Source organism: Hemicordylus capensis, chromosome 5 (genome assembly GCF_027244095.1).
Source record: "Hemicordylus capensis ecotype Gifberg chromosome 5, rHemCap1.1.pri, whole genome shotgun sequence".
Classification (NCBI taxonomy): Eukaryota; Metazoa; Chordata; class Lepidosauria; order Squamata; family Cordylidae; genus Hemicordylus; species Hemicordylus capensis.
The window spans coordinates 93,961,871-93,983,153 of NC_069661.1; the positions used below are offsets into that span (position 1 = coordinate 93,961,871).

Sequence of the window (21,283 nt, forward strand, 5' to 3'; positions counted from 1 at the left end):
GAGAAATATATTATAAACAACTGAAAAATGGATTCTTTCCAATCAGGCTTATCAACAGCAATTTGTATTGTAATAGTATAATGACAGTCATTGTTTTGTTTACTGATTTTACAGATGATGTTTGGAATGCATCCATAATCTAATGCTTCTAATGCTCAGGAAATCCATCTTAATGAGCCTTTATCTCATTACTGGGTTGAATTTCCACTTTTCTGACAAAGTATTTCCTTTGTGTATGCATCAAAAAGCAGTTTGTTTGTTTGTTTTTGCTGATCCCAGTCTTTTCTGTTGGTGACGGTTATAGTGATGTTGTCTGAATGTGGTGTTTAATTTCTTTTTGATAATTTTTTGTACATACTTCAATGCAGATAGGATATGCATACCAATTCCCTGCTACCGAGGAGGGATGTGCACAAAACCGCTTTTGCTGGCATGGCCCAGTTCTGTGCCCACTTGAACTGGACCCGGTTCGAGTTCATACTAAGCTGGTTCTAAATGGCTCAGAGTCCTACTGGTAAAGGGGAATTTGGTGAGGCTTCTCCTTTACCAGGGGGGCAGGGGGGCTTCCTTAAAAGTAGAATGGGTGGGAGGGAGATAAGCAGTTGCTTAAAAGTGCTGCTGCCTCCAGTAGTGGCATCTATCCCCATCCCCGCTGGCCACCCCAGAGTGGGAAGGCTAGGCGGTGGCCCGTTTCGGGCCTTCTTCAACCCAGTTTGGGCTTCTGTGCACACGTGGAGACCATTTTACTAACCTCTTCACATGCACAGAGCATTTGTGTGATCACTCAAAATGGCCTCTGTGCATGCGTGGAGGTCAATAAAATGGCCTCCATGTGTGCGGAGAGGCCCAAACCGGGCTGAAGAAGGCTCCTGCTGGCCCTGCCTACTCCAGGGAGGGCCGGTGGGGGTTAGGGGAGCCACTACACCCCCACAGCCACAGCCATCAGTAGTTCTTGTAAGTAGTTGCTTCTTGTAAGTAGTTGCAGTTCTTGCAAGTAGTTGTAGGGAAAGTACACCCCTTTCCTGCCTGCTCTACGTTTAGGGAAGCCCCCTCTCCTGATTTTACTGGTAAATGGGAATCCTCACGGGATTCCCCTTTACTAGTAGGGCTCCGAGCTAGCTTGGTTCAAACTGGGCCCAGTCCAGCTCAACCCTGAACCTGTAATGCCGAGCCGGCTCAACATCGAGCCTGGCTCGAACCAAGCTGGCTCACACAGCCCTACTACCAAGTAAATGCAAGATTGTTGTATAACCCAGAATTACTAGAGTTGGAGGACCTCAGTTTGTGAAGCAAACTGGCAATGCATCCACTGCTACATTCCCATTCTTATCAGCAGCACTCACATGTTTAGATAATAACTGACAGCAGTACTATGGAACCATTTTGCAAATCATCTAAATGTGCATCTAGTACTTGTATCTCCTCTGCAGAGAAAGTGAGACAAAATAATTCCATGTGTACTTCTCCAGAAGTGCAGGGAACTTTATGAGACTAAACAAGTAGCCTAATAACCAAGCCACTCTGTATTCTTGATAAGTCTTTTTTGTTGATAGCCATGACTATATAAAGTAAAGCCCATTATGTCCATTTGGGCTCTCTTAGGATTTTCTGTGCTGGGATAATATGGTCCTGAAACAAATCAGTGTCAGAAATTAATGGATAAACCAATGGTGCAAATTCATTTAATGCATGTTTATTCAATGCATATCCAAATTCATTTATAACATGTCTAAATAAATATGTATTCAGAACTGATTCCCAGATCTGTTCACTTTGAATCTCAAATTACCAGTGCCTATTTATTTTGATACCTGAGTTGCACTCAGTAGGAGTATGTACTATTTTTCACATGCAGAACTGGCATTGATAGCTACTTAGAGGACCAGTATTGGCAGCAGGATGAAACCAAGATTTACTTTAAAGAAGATGGACTTTTCTGTAACTAGACATAAGTTGTGGGTGGTAGATGTGGAGATGTTCTCATAGCTTTTGGTTCTACCTACAACTTGCTACCGAAAATATATTTTCAGCAGAATTTGAACGTATTGAGTTTAAATTACTCAAAGTAGCTGAGAATCCTTATGTGAGTTATGTGGAAGTTTCTGATCACTACAATAGCAAGTAGGAATATGAGCTTTGAACACTTATACTTCTACCCAGTATCTTTCGTTGAGAGTTTTCCTGACTGAATTAAAAATGGTTTTGTTTCTCATCTCATGTTATACTTTTGCCTACTGCCAATGAAAGGAACTTACATGCTGTATTTATTCAACAGGAAATGGATCTCTTCCAAAATAATTTAGATAAGCTAACTGACCAATTAGCTGAATGAAAGAGTCCTTAAATATATTAATTTGATATACTGTATGATGATGATTTCATAGATGAAGCTATACACATGCTTCACAAGCCTCAATAGGGCTGTGCCTCAGCTGGACCAGTTGCCAGCATCTTAGATCGAATTTTCCACCTTGTGGAAAGAACAAAAAAAGAGAGAGCCCAGGCCTGTGCCATCATTAGCATGCCAGTACCTCCACAGAGTCAGATGCTTCCACATCTTGAGCCTGAAAAGAGACAAGCCATCCTGCTGAGGTAATTGGAGTGACTTCTAATAATTTTTTATTAGAATGTCTCATAATTTTTCCTTTTGATATTTTTATGTATTCTTTACTCAGACCTTGTTGGAAGGCTCTGTGAATAATATTTGCAAAGAGAGGATACAAATGACTGAAATTATCATGGGCAATGAACTTTTTCCTCCTGCTGAATTGTGAGAGTTTGAAGGGTTTTTTTTAATAAAGATTATTGCTGAATACTTCCGTGCACACACAAATCATTTCCATATCATACTTGCCTAACATGATTGTTTCTGAATAGATCAAACCAAATATATTAATGATATCTCTAAAAAAAACCACCAATATGTGATTAAATTGTAACTCTTTGTCAAATAAAATCCATAGTGGTCAACAATATTTTTTCTGGGTTAGTTGTCTGAATTTTATTAAGTTATAAAAAGAAAGTCATCAATGCTATTATGACTCCCAGCTTGACAGGGCATAACTGTAATGAGTTGGTTCATTATCAATGAACACTATATAATGTTGTCTTAATCACAAATTCTGTCAATAGGGACCACTCACTCATATTTTTACTAGAGCCTGTATGCTATTGGCCATGAAATTGTCAGCTAGATTCCACAGCCACATAGATCCTGATGATTCATGATGTTGTCCTTGATTTTCTGTACTTAACTTCAGTTTCTCTGAGGCCATCCATTTGCAATACTATACTTTTTGAGCACATCATTTTCAGTGTCACTGTGGCACTCATTCCTTTTTATGAGTTCACTGAGTTATTGCTCATTTGCACGGATGTCTGCCTCTTTTACTGGAAACTCTGGGTTATTATTCCCCAAGATGTTCATTTTGACTGAACAACATCTAGTGTAATTATCAATTATCTAATTCCATCTTCTCCTGTACTGACTCAGAGCACTAGGATACCTGAGGCCAAGGAAAGGGGTTATAAAAACCTGTTCAAAGTTAGGATTTGATCCTCCCCAAAAGTTTGGATGATAATTTAAACCATTTATTTTTAGTTGATTATAGTGGTTTGTTAGCATCATAGGATGCCCTGTACAAAGTATCAGACTTAGGACTTATATTATCAAGGGCAAGTTCTCATACATACAGTAGAACTTGGTGGTTCCTAGCTGAGGTTTAAGACAACTATGAGGTTTATCTAATAGGGCAGGTGTAGAGTAGGGATGTGCATGGAAAGACATTTGTGTTCTGTTCCATTCTGAGAGTGTCATTCCCTCCCTCCCACCATGGAGAGGAAGACAATCGCAGGGCGATTGCCAAAGATAGTATAGTGGCTGGGGTGGGGGTGGGCATTCTTTAATTCCTGACCCCAGCACTGGTGTGGGGAGGCTGGGTGGGTTGGGAGAATGTCAGGAGCACCAATGGGGAGGGCAGGGAGTCACTCAGGGGAGACTGGGAACAAGCACGGGGATGCCTGGCGCCTTTAGTTCCTCTCAATGTTTATCCCCTGGGGTAGCCCAGACCTACCCTTTAGTTAATTTGAGTAGCAAGAAAGGGGAGGGGGAAGAAAGGTTATGTCACTATAAGCCTCAAAATTCTATTGCTAATAAATATTACAACTGTAGATCTAATAATGTGAAACTTGGTGTATATTATCTACTTGATGATGTCTACAAATTTGTCTAATTTCAAGGAGATCTGATAAAACTGCCACAAGTTAAAATTGTGAAAATTGACACTTTGACCCTTTTTAGCCCAAATTTTGTCCAGGCATATCATATATTTCTTTCACATTTTTTTTTTGATGAAAATGACTTATATATAATATGTTCAGGTTTATCTAGGAAGGCAATCCTTTGTTGGTTTGATGAAGTTTGGAGAACCAGTTGCAAAATTATTAAGGTTTCCTTGTCCCATTAAAACCTGTGCCTAGCAAGACCCGTTACGGTATACGGATCATGGTGGTTTGACAATGGGTCCAATGCATGCCAGTACTCTGAGATTGGCAGGGGGAACCAGCTAGTGGATTCTATTGCAAGTGGAATTACTTTTCTGTTAGTTATGAAATGTGAACTCTTTGGGAAGGGGAGGAGGGAAGACATGGAATGGACAGTTGGGGAGAGCCAGGTGGGTAGTTAGAACAATGTGGTGGAGAAGCAGTGTGGGGGCTTATTTATGAGTAAGCCTGCCAAGGATTGCAGCATCCTTTTCTGCCTCCTCCCCCATCCTCTCTTATCTGTCAAGCAGAGTGACTCTCTAACACTTCTTCAGAATTGCCTCAGTTGACCCTGTCCTTGCTGCCCACCCCCCACCCCCAGCCAGAATGCTGGTCTCCAAGGTGAAGGTCATTTCCCACCTCCACGCTGTGTTGTGCTTTTCTCAGAACCAAACCAGGTTCTGAGAAAACAGAGAAAACTGAGAAAACAGAATAACAGAGCTCCGTGTTCCATCTTGAAAGACACACATGGAGTACTGGAAGTGTAGTCCTTCCCAGCACCTTCCTCACAGAGTCCTATGCCCAAAGAGCTAGGAAAGACAACACTTCCCTGTATTCCATGTGGAACTTCCAAGATACTGTTGTACATAATATAGTATATGTTGTTTTTATTTATATATGTATACATTTATATCTCACTCTTCCTCCAGTGAGCCCAGAGCAGTGTACATGAGCATTATATTTATGCTCACAACAACCCTATGATGTATGATAGACTGAGAGAAAGGTAACTGGTCCAGAGTCACCCAGTGAGTTTCATGGCTGAATGGGAATTTGAATTTGGGTCTTCCTGGTCCTAGTCCAGCACTCTGACCACTGTACCACACTGGTACACCATTGTAATGCAGAATATCTTGCAACTGTTTTAGAAATATAATGCAATTCACTGTATTATATTATACAGTGTTCATTACAATCAACACTATTGGATTTCCAAAACTGTAACGATAAATGTCCTTCTTGCAAACTATGCTCACTTAGAACTTGCCTTCGATGCATCCACGTGAACATCATGGGGCATCTTTGTTGGTAAATTAAAGAACATGGACATTAAATAATGTAAATAACTTTGGGATATTCAATTACATTTAGTAATGTAAATAACATATAGCATCTTTGTTGGTGCCAGGCATTCCATCCTCCCCATCATGAGCTGGGCCTCAAAGACCAAGGAATAGTGTGGCGCATGGAGGGCAGTTTGTAAGCGAGCACAATTTATGGCATTGTACAACATCATTACTGACCATGTGGCATGTCTGTTACGGCATCAGCCTTAAGTTCAAATTTCCGAGCTTTATGGAGATTGATCCAAAATGAGATAGCCTTAAATCTGGTCTTAAACAGTCAAGTTTTTTGACTATCTAATTATAAATTGAGGGTATGAGGAGGCTGACAGAGGAAGTCAGCTGGGATGTCAGATGGAGAACTCTGGAGGAAGGAGGAGGAGAAGGAAGAGGACAGCCCAGTGAAAAGAGTAGGAGGAAGACACTAAAGACAGCTTAGTATTGGGTTACCTGGGAGAGTGCCTTCTTCTGCAAGATCCCCACCACACATTAAGATCATCAAGAGAGGTCTGTCTCCATATATTGCCAGCTTGTCTGGCAGTGATTCTGGAGCGGGCCTTCTCTATAGTCACTCCTGGTCTGTGGAATGCACTCCCTACAGACATTTGTGGCTTAACATCTTCACCAGCCTTTAAAAGAGCCCTTAAACACATTTTTTTAGCCAGGCTTTTAATAATCTCTGAGTGTTCTAAATTTTTAATTGCTGTTTAAATTTTTTTATTGTGGTAATCTTTGAATGACACCTAATGGTGCACTGGGGAATTGTCTTGATTAGCAAGCCAGAGGTTGCTGGTTCGAATCCCTGCTGGTATGTTCCCCAGACTATGGGAAACACCTGTGCCAGGCAGCAGTGATATAGGAAGATGCAGAAAGGCACCATCTCATACTGCGCAAGAGGAGGCAATGGTAAATCCCTCCTGTATTCTACCAAAGACAACCACAGGGCTCTGTGGTCACCAGGAGTCGACGGCAACTTGACAGCACACTTTACTTTTACCTTTGATCTTCGAATGTTTTACATTTTAATTGTTCAATAGTTTTTACTAGCTGGGCTAGGTGCAGAGCATCTGCAACTCTAGTTTGTTGCCTGTCACCGTGCCCCCCCCCGCTGTTGCCATTTTGTCTCCCACCCACCCGTTGCTGCCACCTCCTTTGCCCGCCCGCATGTTGCTACCTCCTTCTTCCCCCCACCCGCCCACTGCTGCCTCCTTCTTCCATCCATCTGTCCCCACCTCCTCCTTCCACCCACCGCTGCTGCTGTTGCTGTTTTTGGCACTCCCCCTGTCAGCCAGCTGGCCGGCAGGGCCGGATTAACGTAGTAGCAAATGTAGCATTTGCTACGGGCCCCGCACTTTCAAGGGCCCTGCACTTTCAAAGGCCCCGCACGCTCTGCCTGCCTGCCCCTTCTTTCCGTTCTGTTGACTCTCAGTCTCCTCACTGCATTGCATTGCCTGCTGCTGCCCATATAGCCCACTCTAATCTCCTCCTGTCGGGACGGGATTCACGGAAGATGGAAATGACGAGAAGAATCGGCGGCGGCAGCTGCCAGCAGGCAGTGAGGAGGAGAGTCCCTCCTGAGTTGGCTGCGAGGCGAGCGTCCTAGCGTCAGCCACCTGACCTTATCTCTATTCTCTATAATTCTAATTGGCTGCCAGCCTTCCCGGCGCGCGTGCGCTCCCTCCTCAGGTTCCATTTCACTGTCAGGGCCACACAAAACATGCCCCGACTCTGCAGCTACATTTTCTATTGACTGAGGATGGGATTCCTCCTGACAAGATAAGCAACCCAAGAAAGACTACTCATCTGTGGCAACTGAAAATCAAGTCCATCACTAACAATACAGATCTAGTTTGACCGGGATATCCTTAGGGAGAGAAGAGCCATCTATCTTCTTCGGCTCCCTGTGTGAGAGCTGCAGTAGACAGAGCTGGCCGCTCCCATTCGTGCCTTTCGAGGAAATTTCCCATTCCCAAGCACGAAAATGAAAGCAGAACTCAAAAGAATTCAAACGCCTCGCACAGACTGCCGGAGACAAAATGCAGCGTTCCTGCTGCCGCTGCTCCCCACCCCGCCCCTCTATTCTCGTCTCTAGGCTGTCTCCTCTCCTCCAGGCCAGTCCCACTCCCAGTCCCTCTAAGTGATTCTAATTAGCTGGCTGCCTGCCTGCACTGCAGCCTGCCTTCCCTCTTTGCCCATGTGCTTGCTTATCGTGGCTGGGGCTGGCTGAGTTGCAGGCAGCCCCGGCGCGCGCGCTCCCTCTCCTCATGCTTGAGGCGCCGCCTGCACGGCATTGGTAAAATCACTCCTCCCCCCTCTATTCAGCGACGCACGCTGAATCGCACGCACCGCGTGCTTACTTGTGATCATCATAGAGCTGCTCCGTGGGTGTGCGTGCTGGCTGGGCAGGTCAGGTATGTTTGGAGTGGGCCCGGGGAAAGAGACTCTCAGCCCTCCAGCTCCTGCCATGGCTGTCTCTGCAGATTGAACGTAAAAGGGGGGGGGGATGTTTTGCAAAGTTGGTTGACTTGGCTGGCTGAGTGGTGGGGGCATGGGGTGGTTGGTGGGGGCACTAGGGACGATCAAGGGGCAGAAATGCAGAGTGCTTGCTTATAATATTGGTCTTTCCCCCTTCTCTCTCTCTCTCAAAATGCATTCTTATAAAACATCGAGTTGAGGGGGTGGAAAGAAACTTGCCCAATCCAGATGAACCCAATGTGTGCTGGAGTTAAATTATTTTTTTATTATTTATTCACTTTCTATACTGCCCTTCCAAAAAAGGTTCAGGGCAGTTTACACAGAGAAACAAACAACAAACAAATAAGATGGATGGAACCCTGTCCCCAACTTGGGCTCACAATCTAAAAAGTAACATAAGACAGACACCAGCAGGCAGCAACAGTCACTGGAGGGATGCTGTGCTAGGGGTGGAGAGGGCCAGTTACTCCCTACTAAATGACATAAATAATGCTAACAATTGTATTCAATGATGGGGCAGTGTCTAAAAATGATATACTTTCAGCAGAGGTGTAACTAGGGAAAACGGCGCCCAGGGCAAGCACTGAAATTGCGCGCCCCCCCCCGCCCCCCAACATACATCTGACTGACACACATGTTTCAGAAAACTTTTATTTTAAAAATTTAAAAAATTACAAAAATTACCAAAAATTTCAAAATGCACTACATACTTAAGTTTTTCCTCACAACAACCCTGTGAAGTTGGCTTGTATCTCAAACATCAGAATTATGATGCAATGATGATACATACTACATTATACTTAGGTTTTTCCTCACAACAACCCTGTGAAGTTGGCTTGTATCTCAAACATCAGAATTATGATGCAGTGATGATTATTATGCTTATGATGCCCCTCCCTCACGCCCTGGTTCTGTTCCTGACTTTCCCTTGTGAGTGACTGTATTTTAACAAAACGAAAACCAAGGACTCCAAAGTAATTCGAGGGACTAGGGTGATAGTGCTAAAGACTCCTTATTCTCCCACTGTTAAAGAAAGACTCCCCTTTTCCAAAACTGCGCGCTATTTACGCCAGAAAAGGTTTCAAATGGAGGGGGAAGCATTTATGCATTTATGCTTTGTTTTATGTTACGATTTCAAAGTTAGAAAAACTATAAAAGGGCCATTTTAGAGAAGATATGCACTGCCTTAGTTGCAAATCCTGCTTTTTTGAGATTCCCTGCAATTGAATAAAGCGATAATATACACCTTTGCTATTTAAATTGGTTGGAGAGTATTTATGACAATAAAAAATGAAATGGCATTTCAGATGCAACATTGGTTGCCTAAGACCACTCAGATTTAACTAATCTTCATCACATTGACAAAAAGAGCAATTAAAATTAAAATCCATGACTAAAACCAAACCACTTTGGGGCTGTTTTTTAATGAAAGGTGGTATATAAATTTAACAATAAATGTTTAGAAGTATATACTTTCACCCCCTGCCCAACCTACAATTAATTCCAGCTTATTTTCAAAGGGCTTCAAGTTTTATTTACAAATTGCTTGGCAGCACCAATGTTTAAGTAATCGCTAATTGCTCCTAATGATAGTTTTACTTATTGTTAATTTTATATACCACCTTTCATTAAAACATTCTCTGTTCATCTGATTTTCAGTCTGGTTAATTAAATCGGTGGTGGTTTAGACTTTCCTGATGGGCTGAAACAGCTAATCCATTTTGATGATGACATATAATTAAATTAGCTTGCATTACATAGTGAAAAAGTCCAGGAAGGGAGAGATGGAGGGATGTGGAACCCAAGGTTCCACATCCCCCCATCTCCCCCTCCCTGAGCCTTTTCAGTTAAAACATGGTTAGATTATAGGGGAGGAAGGACTTGAATGAGCAAAAAGGGGAACTGGTTCGGGCGTTCAGGAAGTTGTTCAGAAGAGGGAGTTGTTCAGGAAGTTTGCTCTGGTGTGTGTCCTCCTCTCGACGTATGCGCGACTGGTGGCGGGGCGGCGGGGCACACCGGGGAGTGAGAGTCAGAGACTTGGACTACGAAGACGCCGCGGCGCCCAGTGCTGGATAAGCAATGCCAATGGGGTGTGTGTGTGCTGGGACCGGGGGAGGGGGACTGCTGTGCCAAAACAATAAATAAATTTTTTAAAAAAAAATTCCCCGGCAAATCAGCGGGGGCACTTTTTGGCGCCCCCTGCCAAGTGGTGCCCAGGGCACGTGCCCCCCTGCCCCCCCTATAGTTACGCCTATGACTTTCAGCCATACATACTCTCTGTCAGTCTGTGCGTGAACAGCGCCTGTCTGTGTAAACATGCAGCAGTCATAGTCTGGAGCCTGATATACAAATCCAAAAGATAATATTTTGCATTTGTATATCAGGCTCCAGACTACGACTGCTGCATGTTTTGTATTGTATATTATACATATTGTATAATATTGTATATTATACATATTGTATAATATTGTATATTATACATATTGTATAATATTGTATATTATACATACTGTATAATATTTTTCCCCATTGCAGATAGCAATGAGCAATAGATCCAGAGATACTGGATGTCATTATGCATTTTTTAAATTTGGGGCCCCTTCATAACATATGCTACAGGCCCCGCACTAGCTTAATCCGGCCCTGCTGGCCGGCCACTGTCACCATTTTCTTCCCCCCCACCTGTGGTTGTCCGGCACCTCTTTGAACTCTTGTGAGAGTTTCTGTGCATAGGATTAGCCATGGGTATGTCTTAGATAAATATATATATAATGAAGATTCTGGTTTTATTGTGTGAACTTTTTAAAAACCGCCTAGAGCCTTTGGAGTCAGGTGGTATATAAATTAATTAAATAAATAATAAAGAGCTGGTCACTAGGAAAGTTGAGAAGGAGCAGGCAGTTGGCTGTCCCTGTGATACATTCAAAAGAGCTAAGTGTGGCCCAAGCACTTTACCTAAGGAGCTTTGTGCCTGAAGCTTCAGAGAGCTGGTAGCTCAGGGAGCAGTTGGCTAGCGAAGGTACCACTTCTTCAGGGAGTCTGGCAGGTGGGTAGTTAACTGGCCAGCAGCAGAATGGAGGACCAGACTTAAGATTCCATGCTTGAGACAGCAGAGAAGGCAAAGACCCAGGATAGCAATTGGGCAGCTGCAGCAGAACTCTTGGGGCCCAACATTCTAAAGCTACCTGCCTCAACAGATGTCAGAGGCCAGGAAAGGAAAAAAGGTATCTTATTTTGAAGCTTGTGACACCGAGGTGCTTCATTGAATATTATTGAGCTGGTGAAAGGGAATCTGGCTTTGGTAGGAGTTAGGATAGTTTTGGTAGGAGTTAGGATGAAGCCCAACCTAATTAGATTTGAGTCTCTTAAGATTATCTGTTGATTTGTTTGCTTATTTTTGTGGTGGTGGTTTAGACTTTCCTGATGGGCTGAAACAGCTAATCCATTTTGATGATGACATATAATTAAATTAGCTTGCATTACATAGTGAAAAAGTCCAGGAAGGGAGAGATGGAGGGATGTGGAACCCAAGGTTCCACATCCCCCCATCTCCCCCTCCCTGAGCCTTTTCAGTTAAAACATGGTTAGATTATAGGGGAGGAAGGACTTGAATGAGCAAAAAGGGGAACTGGTTCGGGCGTTCAGGAAGTTGTTCAGAAGAGGGAGTTGTTCAGGAAGTTTGCTCTGGTGTGTGTCCTCCTCTCGACGTATGCGCGACTGGTGGCGGGGCGGCGGGGCACACCGGGGAGTGAGAGTCAGAGACTTGGACTACGAAGACGCCGCGGCGCCCAGTGCTGGATAAGCAATGCCAATGGGGTGTGTGTGTGCCGGGACCGGGGGAGGGGGACTGCTGTGCCAAAACAATAAATAAATTTTTTAAAAAAAAATTCCCCGGCAAATCAGCGGGGGCACTTTTTGGCGCCCCCTGCCAAGTGGTGCCCAGGGCACGTGCCCCCCTGCCCCCCCTATAGTTACGCCTATGACTTTCAGCCATACATACTCTCTGTCAGTCTGTGCGTGAACAGCGCCTGTCTGTGTAAACATGCAGCAGTCATAGTCTGGAGCCTGATATACAAATCCAAAAGATAATATTTTGCATTTGTATATCAGGCTCCAGACTACGACTGCTGCATGTTTTGTATTGTATATTATACATATTGTATAATATTGTATATTATACATATTGTATAATATTGTATATTATACATATTGTATAATATTGTATATTATACATATTGTATAATATTGTATATTATACATACTGTATAATATTTTTCCCCATTGCAGATAGCAATGAGCAATAGATCCAGAGATACTGGATGTCATTATGCATTTTTTAAATTTGGGGCCCCTTCATAACATATGCTACAGGCCCCGCACTAGCTTAATCCGGCCCTGCTGGCCGGCCACTGTCACCATTTTCTTCCCCCCCACCTGTGGTTGTCCGGCACCTCTTTGAACTCTTGTGAGAGTTTCTGTGCATAGGATTAGCCATGGGTATGTCTTAGATAAATATATATATAATGAAGATTCTGGTTTTATTGTGTGAACTTTTTAAAAACCGCCTAGAGCCTTTGGAGTCAGGTGGTATATAAATTAATTAAATAAATAATAAAGAGCTGGTCACTAGGAAAGTTGAGAAGGAGCAGGCAGTTGGCTGTCCCTGTGATACATTCAAAAGAGCTAAGTGTGGCCCAAGCACTTTACCTAAGGAGCTTTGTGCCTGAAGCTTCAGAGAGCTGGTAGCTCAGGGAGCAGTTGGCTAGCGAAGGTACCACTTCTTCAGGGAGTCTGGCAGGTGGGTAGTTAACTGGCCAGCAGCAGAATGGAGGACCAGACTTAAGATTCCATGCTTGAGACAGCAGAGAAGGCAAAGACCCAGGATAGCAATTGGGCAGCTGCAGCAGAACTCTTGGGGCCCAACATTCTAAAGCTACCTGCCTCAACAGATGTCAGAGGCCAGGAAAGGAAAAAAGGTATCTTATTTTGAAGCTTGTGACACCGAGGTGCTTCATTGAATATTATTGAGCTGGTGAAAGGGAATCTGGCTTTGGTAGGAGTTAGGATAGTTTTGGTAGGAGTTAGGATGAAGCCCAACCTAATTAGATTTGAGTCTCTTAAGATTATCTGTTGATTTGTTTGCTTATTTTTGTGGTGGTGGTTTAGACTTTCCTGATGGGCTGAAACAGCTAATCCATTTTGATGATGACATATAATTAAATTAGCTTGCATTACATAGTGAAAAAGTCCAGGAAGGGAGAGATGGAGGGATGTGGAACCCAAGGTTCCACATCCCCCCATCTCCCCCTCCCTGAGCCTTTTCAGTTAAAACATGGTTAGATTATAGGGGAGGAAGGACTTGAATGAGCAAAAAGGGGAACTGGTTCGGGCGTTCAGGAAGTTGTTCAGAAGAGGGAGTTGTTCAGGAAGTTTGCTCTGGTGTGTGTCCTCCTCTCGACGTATGCGCGACTGGTGGCGGGGCGGCGGGGCACACCGGGGAGTGAGAGTCAGAGACTTGGACTACGAAGACGCCGCGGCGCCCAGTGCTGGATAAGCAATGCCAATGGGGTGTGTGTGTGCCGGGACCGGGGGAGGGGGACTGCTGTGCCAAAACAATAAATAAATTTTTTAAAAAAAAATTCCCCGGCAAATCAGCGGGGGCACTTTTTGGCGCCCCCTGCCAAGTGGTGCCCAGGGCACGTGCCCCCCTGCCCCCCCTATAGTTACGCCTATGACTTTCAGCCATACATACTCTCTGTCAGTCTGTGCGTGAACAGCGCCTGTCTGTGTAAACATGCAGCAGTCATAGTCTGGAGCCTGATATACAAATCCAAAAGATAATATTTTGCATTTGTATATCAGGCTCCAGACTACGACTGCTGCATGTTTTGTATTGTATATTATACATATTGTATAATATTGTATATTATACATATTGTATAATATTGTATATTATACATATTGTATAATATTGTATATTATACATATTGTATAATATTGTATATTATACATACTGTATAATATTTTTCCCCATTGCAGATAGCAATGAGCAATAGATCCAGAGATACTGGATGTCATTATGCATTTTTTAAATTTGGGGCCCCTTCATAACATATGCTACAGGCCCCGCACTAGCTTAATCCGGCCCTGCTGGCCGGCCACTGTCACCATTTTCTTCCCCCCCACCTGTGGTTGTCCGGCACCTCTTTGAACTCTTGTGAGAGTTTCTGTGCATAGGATTAGCCATGGGTATGTCTTAGATAAATATATATATAATGAAGATTCTGGTTTTATTGTGTGAACTTTTTAAAAACCGCCTAGAGCCTTTGGAGTCAGGTGGTATATAAATTAATTAAATAAATAATAAAGAGCTGGTCACTAGGAAAGTTGAGAAGGAGCAGGCAGTTGGCTGTCCCTGTGATACATTCAAAAGAGCTAAGTGTGGCCCAAGCACTTTACCTAAGGAGCTTTGTGCCTGAAGCTTCAGAGAGCTGGTAGCTCAGGGAGCAGTTGGCTAGCGAAGGTACCACTTCTTCAGGGAGTCTGGCAGGTGGGTAGTTAACTGGCCAGCAGCAGAATGGAGGACCAGACTTAAGATTCCATGCTTGAGACAGCAGAGAAGGCAAAGACCCAGGATAGCAATTGGGCAGCTGCAGCAGAACTCTTGGGGCCCAACATTCTAAAGCTACCTGCCTCAACAGATGTCAGAGGCCAGGAAAGGAAAAAAGGTATCTTATTTTGAAGCTTGTGACACCGAGGTGCTTCATTGAATATTATTGAGCTGGTGAAAGGGAATCTGGCTTTGGTAGGAGTTAGGATAGTTTTGGTAGGAGTTAGGATGAAGCCCAACCTAATTAGATTTGAGTCTCTTAAGATTATCTGTTGATTTGTTTGCTTATTTTTTAATATAATTTTGAATCTCCCATCTTAAAAAGATTTAATTATTCCCTTAATAAACAATACTGTACTGTTACTTCAGCAGTATCAAATATCTCTGTATGGTACCACATGTACACCAAAACACCACTTACTATAAGGGAGGAAATTCATCAAGGTGGCTTAAATAACTGAGCAACACTCAATTTGGTGGCAGTGGAAAGGTTGTAGATTGTCCCTGGGTACTGATGGATCAAGACTTCATTTTGGATTATGGCCAAGCAGCCAGATTAGTCAGATCAAAATGTTAAAAGGACACATGAAAAAGGGGAGAGGGCAAGCACCAGTTAAGAGCCAGGAAGTCAAGAATAGAAAGCAGAAACAGCTGGTAGCCATTAAAAATTGAAAGTAGATCATGTGGAAGTACAACTGGCCATGTTTCATAGGCAAGATCTGATAGCTGCCATGGAAGTTGTTGATAATTAGCCAGAATCAACATGATGAACAGCAGTTTTTGATGGCATGTATGGTTGTAATATAAATCCGAGTAGATATATGAGGCATATGGACTCTTGAAAAGGCCATACACACACTCCAAACAGACACCAACCATGTTGGCTGTGCTGTGACATCATACCTGCTGTCTTTCTTTGAGGCCTGGTCATACTGAGTATGGAGAGTGAAGTTTCCTGTAACAATCTGGTCAAAAACAATCATGATTTTGAAAAATCCAGAAGGTACAAGTGTACCACTGTACAAGAGCACAACAAAAAGCACACTGGAAAACATATTTGTGTGTTCACCTACAGACAAGAAGTGACAGAAAACTTGGGTAGATGCAGTGAGCAGAGAAAAGTTGTTCAAGGAGAAATCTCTTCATTATTTGTTAGGACCATTTCAATGTTAGTACAAATAAAATGTTTACTAACAGACCCGGCACAGAACATCTGCGCCCTCTTCCGCCGGGTGTCTCTGACACCCGCCCGGCCCGCTCCCCCATGCCCTGTTTATGGCCAGCTTTCAAGCTGGCCCGTCCCCTCCCCTCCTGCTGCCGCTTCCTCACCCTGGCGGCCAGCCTGCTGCTGCCTCCTCTCTGCTGCTACCTGCCCGCCGCAGCCAAGCCCGCCTCTGCCTCCCCACCGCCGCCTCCCCACTGCAGCCGGGCCAACACCATCTCCCCGCCCCTGGTCCCATCGCCGCAGCCGCCATCTACCTGCCCCCGCCGCCATCTCCCTGCCCCCAAGACCGGGCCCGCTGCTGCCACCTCCCCAACATGGCTGGGCCCGTCACCGCCTCGCCTGCTTCTCCTCGCTGCCAACAGCAGCCAACCGGCACCCAGCCAATCAGGTGCCTCCCTCGCTGGCACGCATAGCCTTGCCACATCCCTACGCATGATTAGTGGCTGGAGAAGAGAAGTATAATGATTATTTTGCAATATTGCATTTTTATGCATATTTTAATTAGATTTCCCTCCCCCCCCCTTTTAAAAGGGCAGCCATTATTATATTTGAATGATTTGATGCAGTCTCTGAGGCAGACTGGGCCTGTTCTGTCACATAGGTTGATGCTTAGCAGCTGCTTCTAAATGACAATGGCCTCTTCCTTCATTTTGTTTCATTTTACCTTCATATGACAGGTCAGTTTGTATCTGTTGGATGTCTATATGTCCTGCCTAAAAGTCCAGGGTCCCCTGGTCCTTACAAGGAGCTTAGTAGCGCCTTGTGCTTATGAGGAACAAAGCTGGAGGGTTGTAAAAACCAAGTAGGCAGGTAAAAGGAAAGAAGAGACCACTGTCAGAAGCAATGAAGAAAGAGGATACAGGTAAGGAGCCAAGGCCTATGTGATACAGCCTGTTTCCCTGTTTACCTTAGACATGAATTAAATCATTCAAATGATTAACTTATCTCAGTCTCTCCCTTTTTTATTTTAAGGAGGAGAAAAATTATATATATATATATATATATATATATATATATATATATATATATATATCCCCCTATTCTGGCATACCATGTAAAGGGACAATATTTGGGGGAGGGGAGATTTTTTTTTAAAAAGTTATAATACGAAACTTGTGGTCTTCAGTCCCTTTATCTCCATACCAATTAATTACCAGCAAAACAAAAAACAAAAAAACTTGCAACCATGCAGGAATCTACAAATAGGAGATTTCCTGAATTTCTTTTTACAAATCCTTTTTCAATCATTTTCAGGAATCAAAACAAAAACAAATCCATACAACTCAGTCAGTCCTGCCACACATATCAGAAGGCTGCAGGGAGGCTAAGCAGGGTTGATATCATCACCTCAACCAATGGAAGAGTGTTTTTGCTTTGCCAGGGAAATATGAATCTTTAAACAGGTTTTTAAAACAAAGTGGGGAAATCTCAACACTGCCTAATGGCAAACTACTTAATGCTACTTAAAATGCTAGATGAGATTTTGGAGACATCTCCATTGTTCTAATCTAGGTTTAAAGTCAGTAATAAACATTAGTGTGATTGTGTGAACCCACACCAAGATTATCTTTGTTGGTTTGTGTCTTAGGATGTATGTATGTCCGAATGCATGAAACTGCAGTTTTGTGGCAAAAGCAACCTGCGATTTCCCTCGCCAAACTCCAATTTGTACTTTCGGTTTGTAGTGAGTTTCACTGCTCCAACCTGAAATTTGGAGGAGGTATCATTATGTCCGAATGCAGATGCCACCATAACCATGGTTTCATGCTGGTTCTGGAACTGAAATAATATAGAGGGTGGGCCAGACCCACCCAGAAAGGGGAAGCTCTAAATCCGCACACTTCTTAAAGGCCGTTTATCAGCTAAAGTGCCACACACCCTGCATTTTCCTTTTCCCTTCACTTCTGCCTGGCAATAGTGATGCTGTGCCCCACCAGTGGAAGTATTTAGAGGGATATGATCAGTTTGACATCTGCCCACTTTCTGCTGCTTTCCCTGGGAACTGGGTGCCCCTGCACAAATAAAGGAAAGGCAGATGGGGACAGTGACAACTGGGGAGGCATACCTGCGTAGTACTTGATATGGTGCACCACTTAAGTCCTTTGTGCAGAACCCATTGTACAAACAACACACTGCTCAACAGTATCAAATGATAGACTCCCTCCAGGGCCCCTCTCATCGGGATTGCTGCACACCACCACCCCCTGGGACAGAAAGAGGGAGTGGTTGCATGGGGGGGGAGGATATCTATCTTGAAGACATTGCTACTTCAGCAAAGTGCTTACAGTCTATAACTTTATACTTGAGGAAGGGAGAGAGCAGTACACCCCTATCTTCCCAGCAGGTTGGAAGAAGGGGGCTCAAAGCCCCATCCTCCCCGTTTTGGGAAGTCTGCCTTTCTCCAGGGAGGTCAAAAGAGGACCCGCAGGTGTGTGTGTAATATTTGGCAACCATGTCCTGGTGACTGGCAAGCAGGCTTCCCCATCCCCCCCCCCCAACCTCTGCCTGCATCCAGTAACATGCCAAGCACTCTCCAAAAATAACCATTAACCATAACAGGTGCCCGCCCTACCCCACCTCCGTGTGGAGGTGCCCCTCAGCAGTCCTGCCAATCCAAGATTTAGATCGCATGTCAATATGTGGCTGCTGATTTGCAGCAAGTACATTTCTTGATGTATGAAGAAATGTGATGAAGGGATTAAAATGTCTTCACCTTGATGAAGCCAGCAAGCAAGTCAGGAAAGGCCTGAATGCATTTGACACACACCCTTGGGGATCATGGCCCATAGCAACCATCTTGATTAAATGCTGGGTGTATGTCTTAACCGCAGGTTCACCATCTCTGGTTTCACGTTATATGTGAATGAGGCCCGAGATTGCTGCCTTGGCACGGCTAATGTCAATTACCAAATGATTGCGTGAACCAAGCCAATGCATTTGTTTTTCTGTTCACTGGCAATTCCAGCAGGTCCAATGTAATCATTGATATCCTGCTGGCTACATTATTTTTGCCATCACATGATGTAACCAAGAAAGGTTGGAACTGTTGGTGTAAATGAACATTGCACAGTGTGAATCAGTTCAGTTAATCTAGATCTTAGGCATTCTTAATCTCTCCATCAACTAAATGATAAAGGTTTCATCCCCATAGTAAGAACTTATAAAGTAAATGTAAAGTTATGCTGTTGAGTCGGCGTCAACTCCTGCTGACCACAGAGCCTTGTGGTTTTCTTTGGTAGAATACAGGAGGGGTTTACCATTGCCATATCCCATGCAGTATGAGATGATGACTTTCAGCATCTTCCTATATTGCTGCTGCCCAATATAGATGTTTCCTATAGTCTGGGAAACTTACCAGCAGTTATATTAAGGTTTTATTCCTCTTTCAGGCCTGATCTTTATCATGGATGCTTTGGCTGCTATCTCTGAAGGGATTGCCTCTTCAGAGAAGTGTAGACAACTGCTCATCTACTTCTGTTCTCCTTATCCTAACCCATACTGGCCAGATTTTCATAAAACAAGTTTGCCCTATCTCTCAGGTTCCCTTCAGGCAATATCTCCCTCCTCCTGCCAGTAGCCAGTAAACTAAATTCCTTTTACTCACATGGAAAGCTGGTTCCCATAAAATTCAGTTTCCCTCATTGGTTCACTAAGGTCTCATTGCCACTATTTAATGTGTTGTCATTCTGTCAGTTCCCTGTATTCTCTCCAGGGCCACCTTAAAGCTATTTCAGATACTGAGGAAAGAGTAATAGATACTTGTCAGAGAGAAGGATTCTGGCCTAGTGTTTTTCTGATGAACAAGTTTTCTACACACAAGGATATTCTGACTTACGTTTGAATATGTCTTTGTCTTGCATTCTTGATCTAGGTCTATGAGAGAACGTACCACATGCTCTTCCTGAATGCTTTTCAGCTCTACTTGGAAAAGAGGTTACACCTGTCTCATTGTTCACAACCCTGTGTTCTGAATATTTGTATTTAAAAGTCAGTGTAGTGTGTGGAAGGCCAGGTTCAAATCCCCCCACTATGTCATGATGCTCACTAGGTGACTCTGGGCCATTCATTACCTCTCAGCTTAATGTTACTCACAGGGTTGTTGTGAAGCTCAAATGGTGGGAAAACCTTGTCCACCTCCTTGAGGTCAAAGCCCTGTAGTAGTGTGCACGGATCGGTTCGGAGGCCATTCCACTGGCCTCCGAACCGATCCGGACAAGGGGTGGTTTTGGTTCGGGAGGGTTGGGGTGGGGGGTTCCATTAAGGGCGGGGGGGGCTTTACTCACCCCTCCCGCGCTTTGCAAGTTTGGTGCCATAATTATTTTTAAAAATGCGCCGCAGAATTTCTGGTTGCTCGCCGCTCCTTCTTGACTTCAAAATCGGGCGGCAGGATACTTCCCTGCCGCCCCCGAAGCCCCCTCAAGCCATTTGAGCTCTTGAAATCTCGCCCGGACCGAGTGCCAAAGCGCTCGGGCGGGCGGCGGGGAGATGTCTGTCCGTCCGCCCGCCCCCTTCCCTGCCTTCTGCGAAGTGCAGGGAGCCTTCTGCACGCGCGTGCGCAGAAGGCTCCCTGCTTCTGCGCACGCGCGCGCAGAAGGCTCCCTGCACTTCGCAGAAGGCAGGGAAGGGGGCGGGCGGACGGACAGACATCTCCCCGCCGCCCGCCCGAGCGCTTTGGCACTCGGTCCGGGTGAGATTTCAAGAGCTCAAATGGCTTGAGGGGGCTTCGGGGGCGGCAGGGAAGTATCCTGCCGCCCGATTTTGAAGTCAAGAAGGAGCGGCGAGCAACCAGAAATTCTGCGGCGCATTTTTAAAAATAATTATGGCACCAAACTTGCAAAGCGCGGGAGGGGTGAGTAAAGCCCCCCCCCCCGCCCTTAATGGAACCCCCCACCCCAGTGCCGAGCCACAGGTCCGCGGTCCGGTGCACACCCCTAAAGCCCTGGTCCAGAAGCCCCTCAGCTGGGAGAAGACATGAAGAGTGCAGGAGATGAGTCAGGGTGGGAAGCTCCAGTCTCATCAGATCTGCCCCCTCTGCTGTGACTCTAGGAGGTGCCCTTACCTGCATCCTCCAACTCAGAGGACTTCTCTGATGTCCAGCTTGCTGAGTGGAAAGCTCACAAACCTTGCCGAAGCCAGCACCTGTGGAATAAAGTGTTGCCCCTTTAAACTCTGATGACTCCTACAGAAAAGGGGTGGAGCTACAGACAGGAGTTAGAGAGCAGGGCTACAACAAAGCTTTGAACAAAGCTTTAGTGTAGTTTTGTTCTTTGCTAAAGCAACGTGTTCTCACCTCTGGTGAAACAGCTGCACACAGCTCTGTAGCTGCTCTCCTCGGAATTTTCCAAGTCCTGCTCTAGCTAGCCTTAG

General features: G+C 44.6%; 1 protein-coding gene across 15 annotated transcripts in view; it reads left to right on the forward strand.

Moving 5' to 3' along the window:
- SGCZ (sarcoglycan zeta) overlaps nucleotides 1-21,283 on the forward strand; it is an 889,976-nt gene that overhangs the window by 661,950 nt on the left and 206,743 nt on the right. For 2 of the 15 annotated variants that reach the window (XM_053253778.1, XM_053253780.1), the window contains exon 1: nucleotides 19,794-19,849. The exons of the other annotated variants lie outside the window; for them this stretch is intronic. In XM_053253778.1, the coding sequence (XP_053109753.1) occupies nucleotides 19,822-19,849 (28 nt within the window). In that variant the 5' untranslated portion in view covers nucleotides 19,794-19,821. Of the gene's footprint in view, nucleotides 1-19,793; nucleotides 19,850-21,283 lie in introns of those variants that run through there. 15 annotated transcript variants of the gene reach the window in all.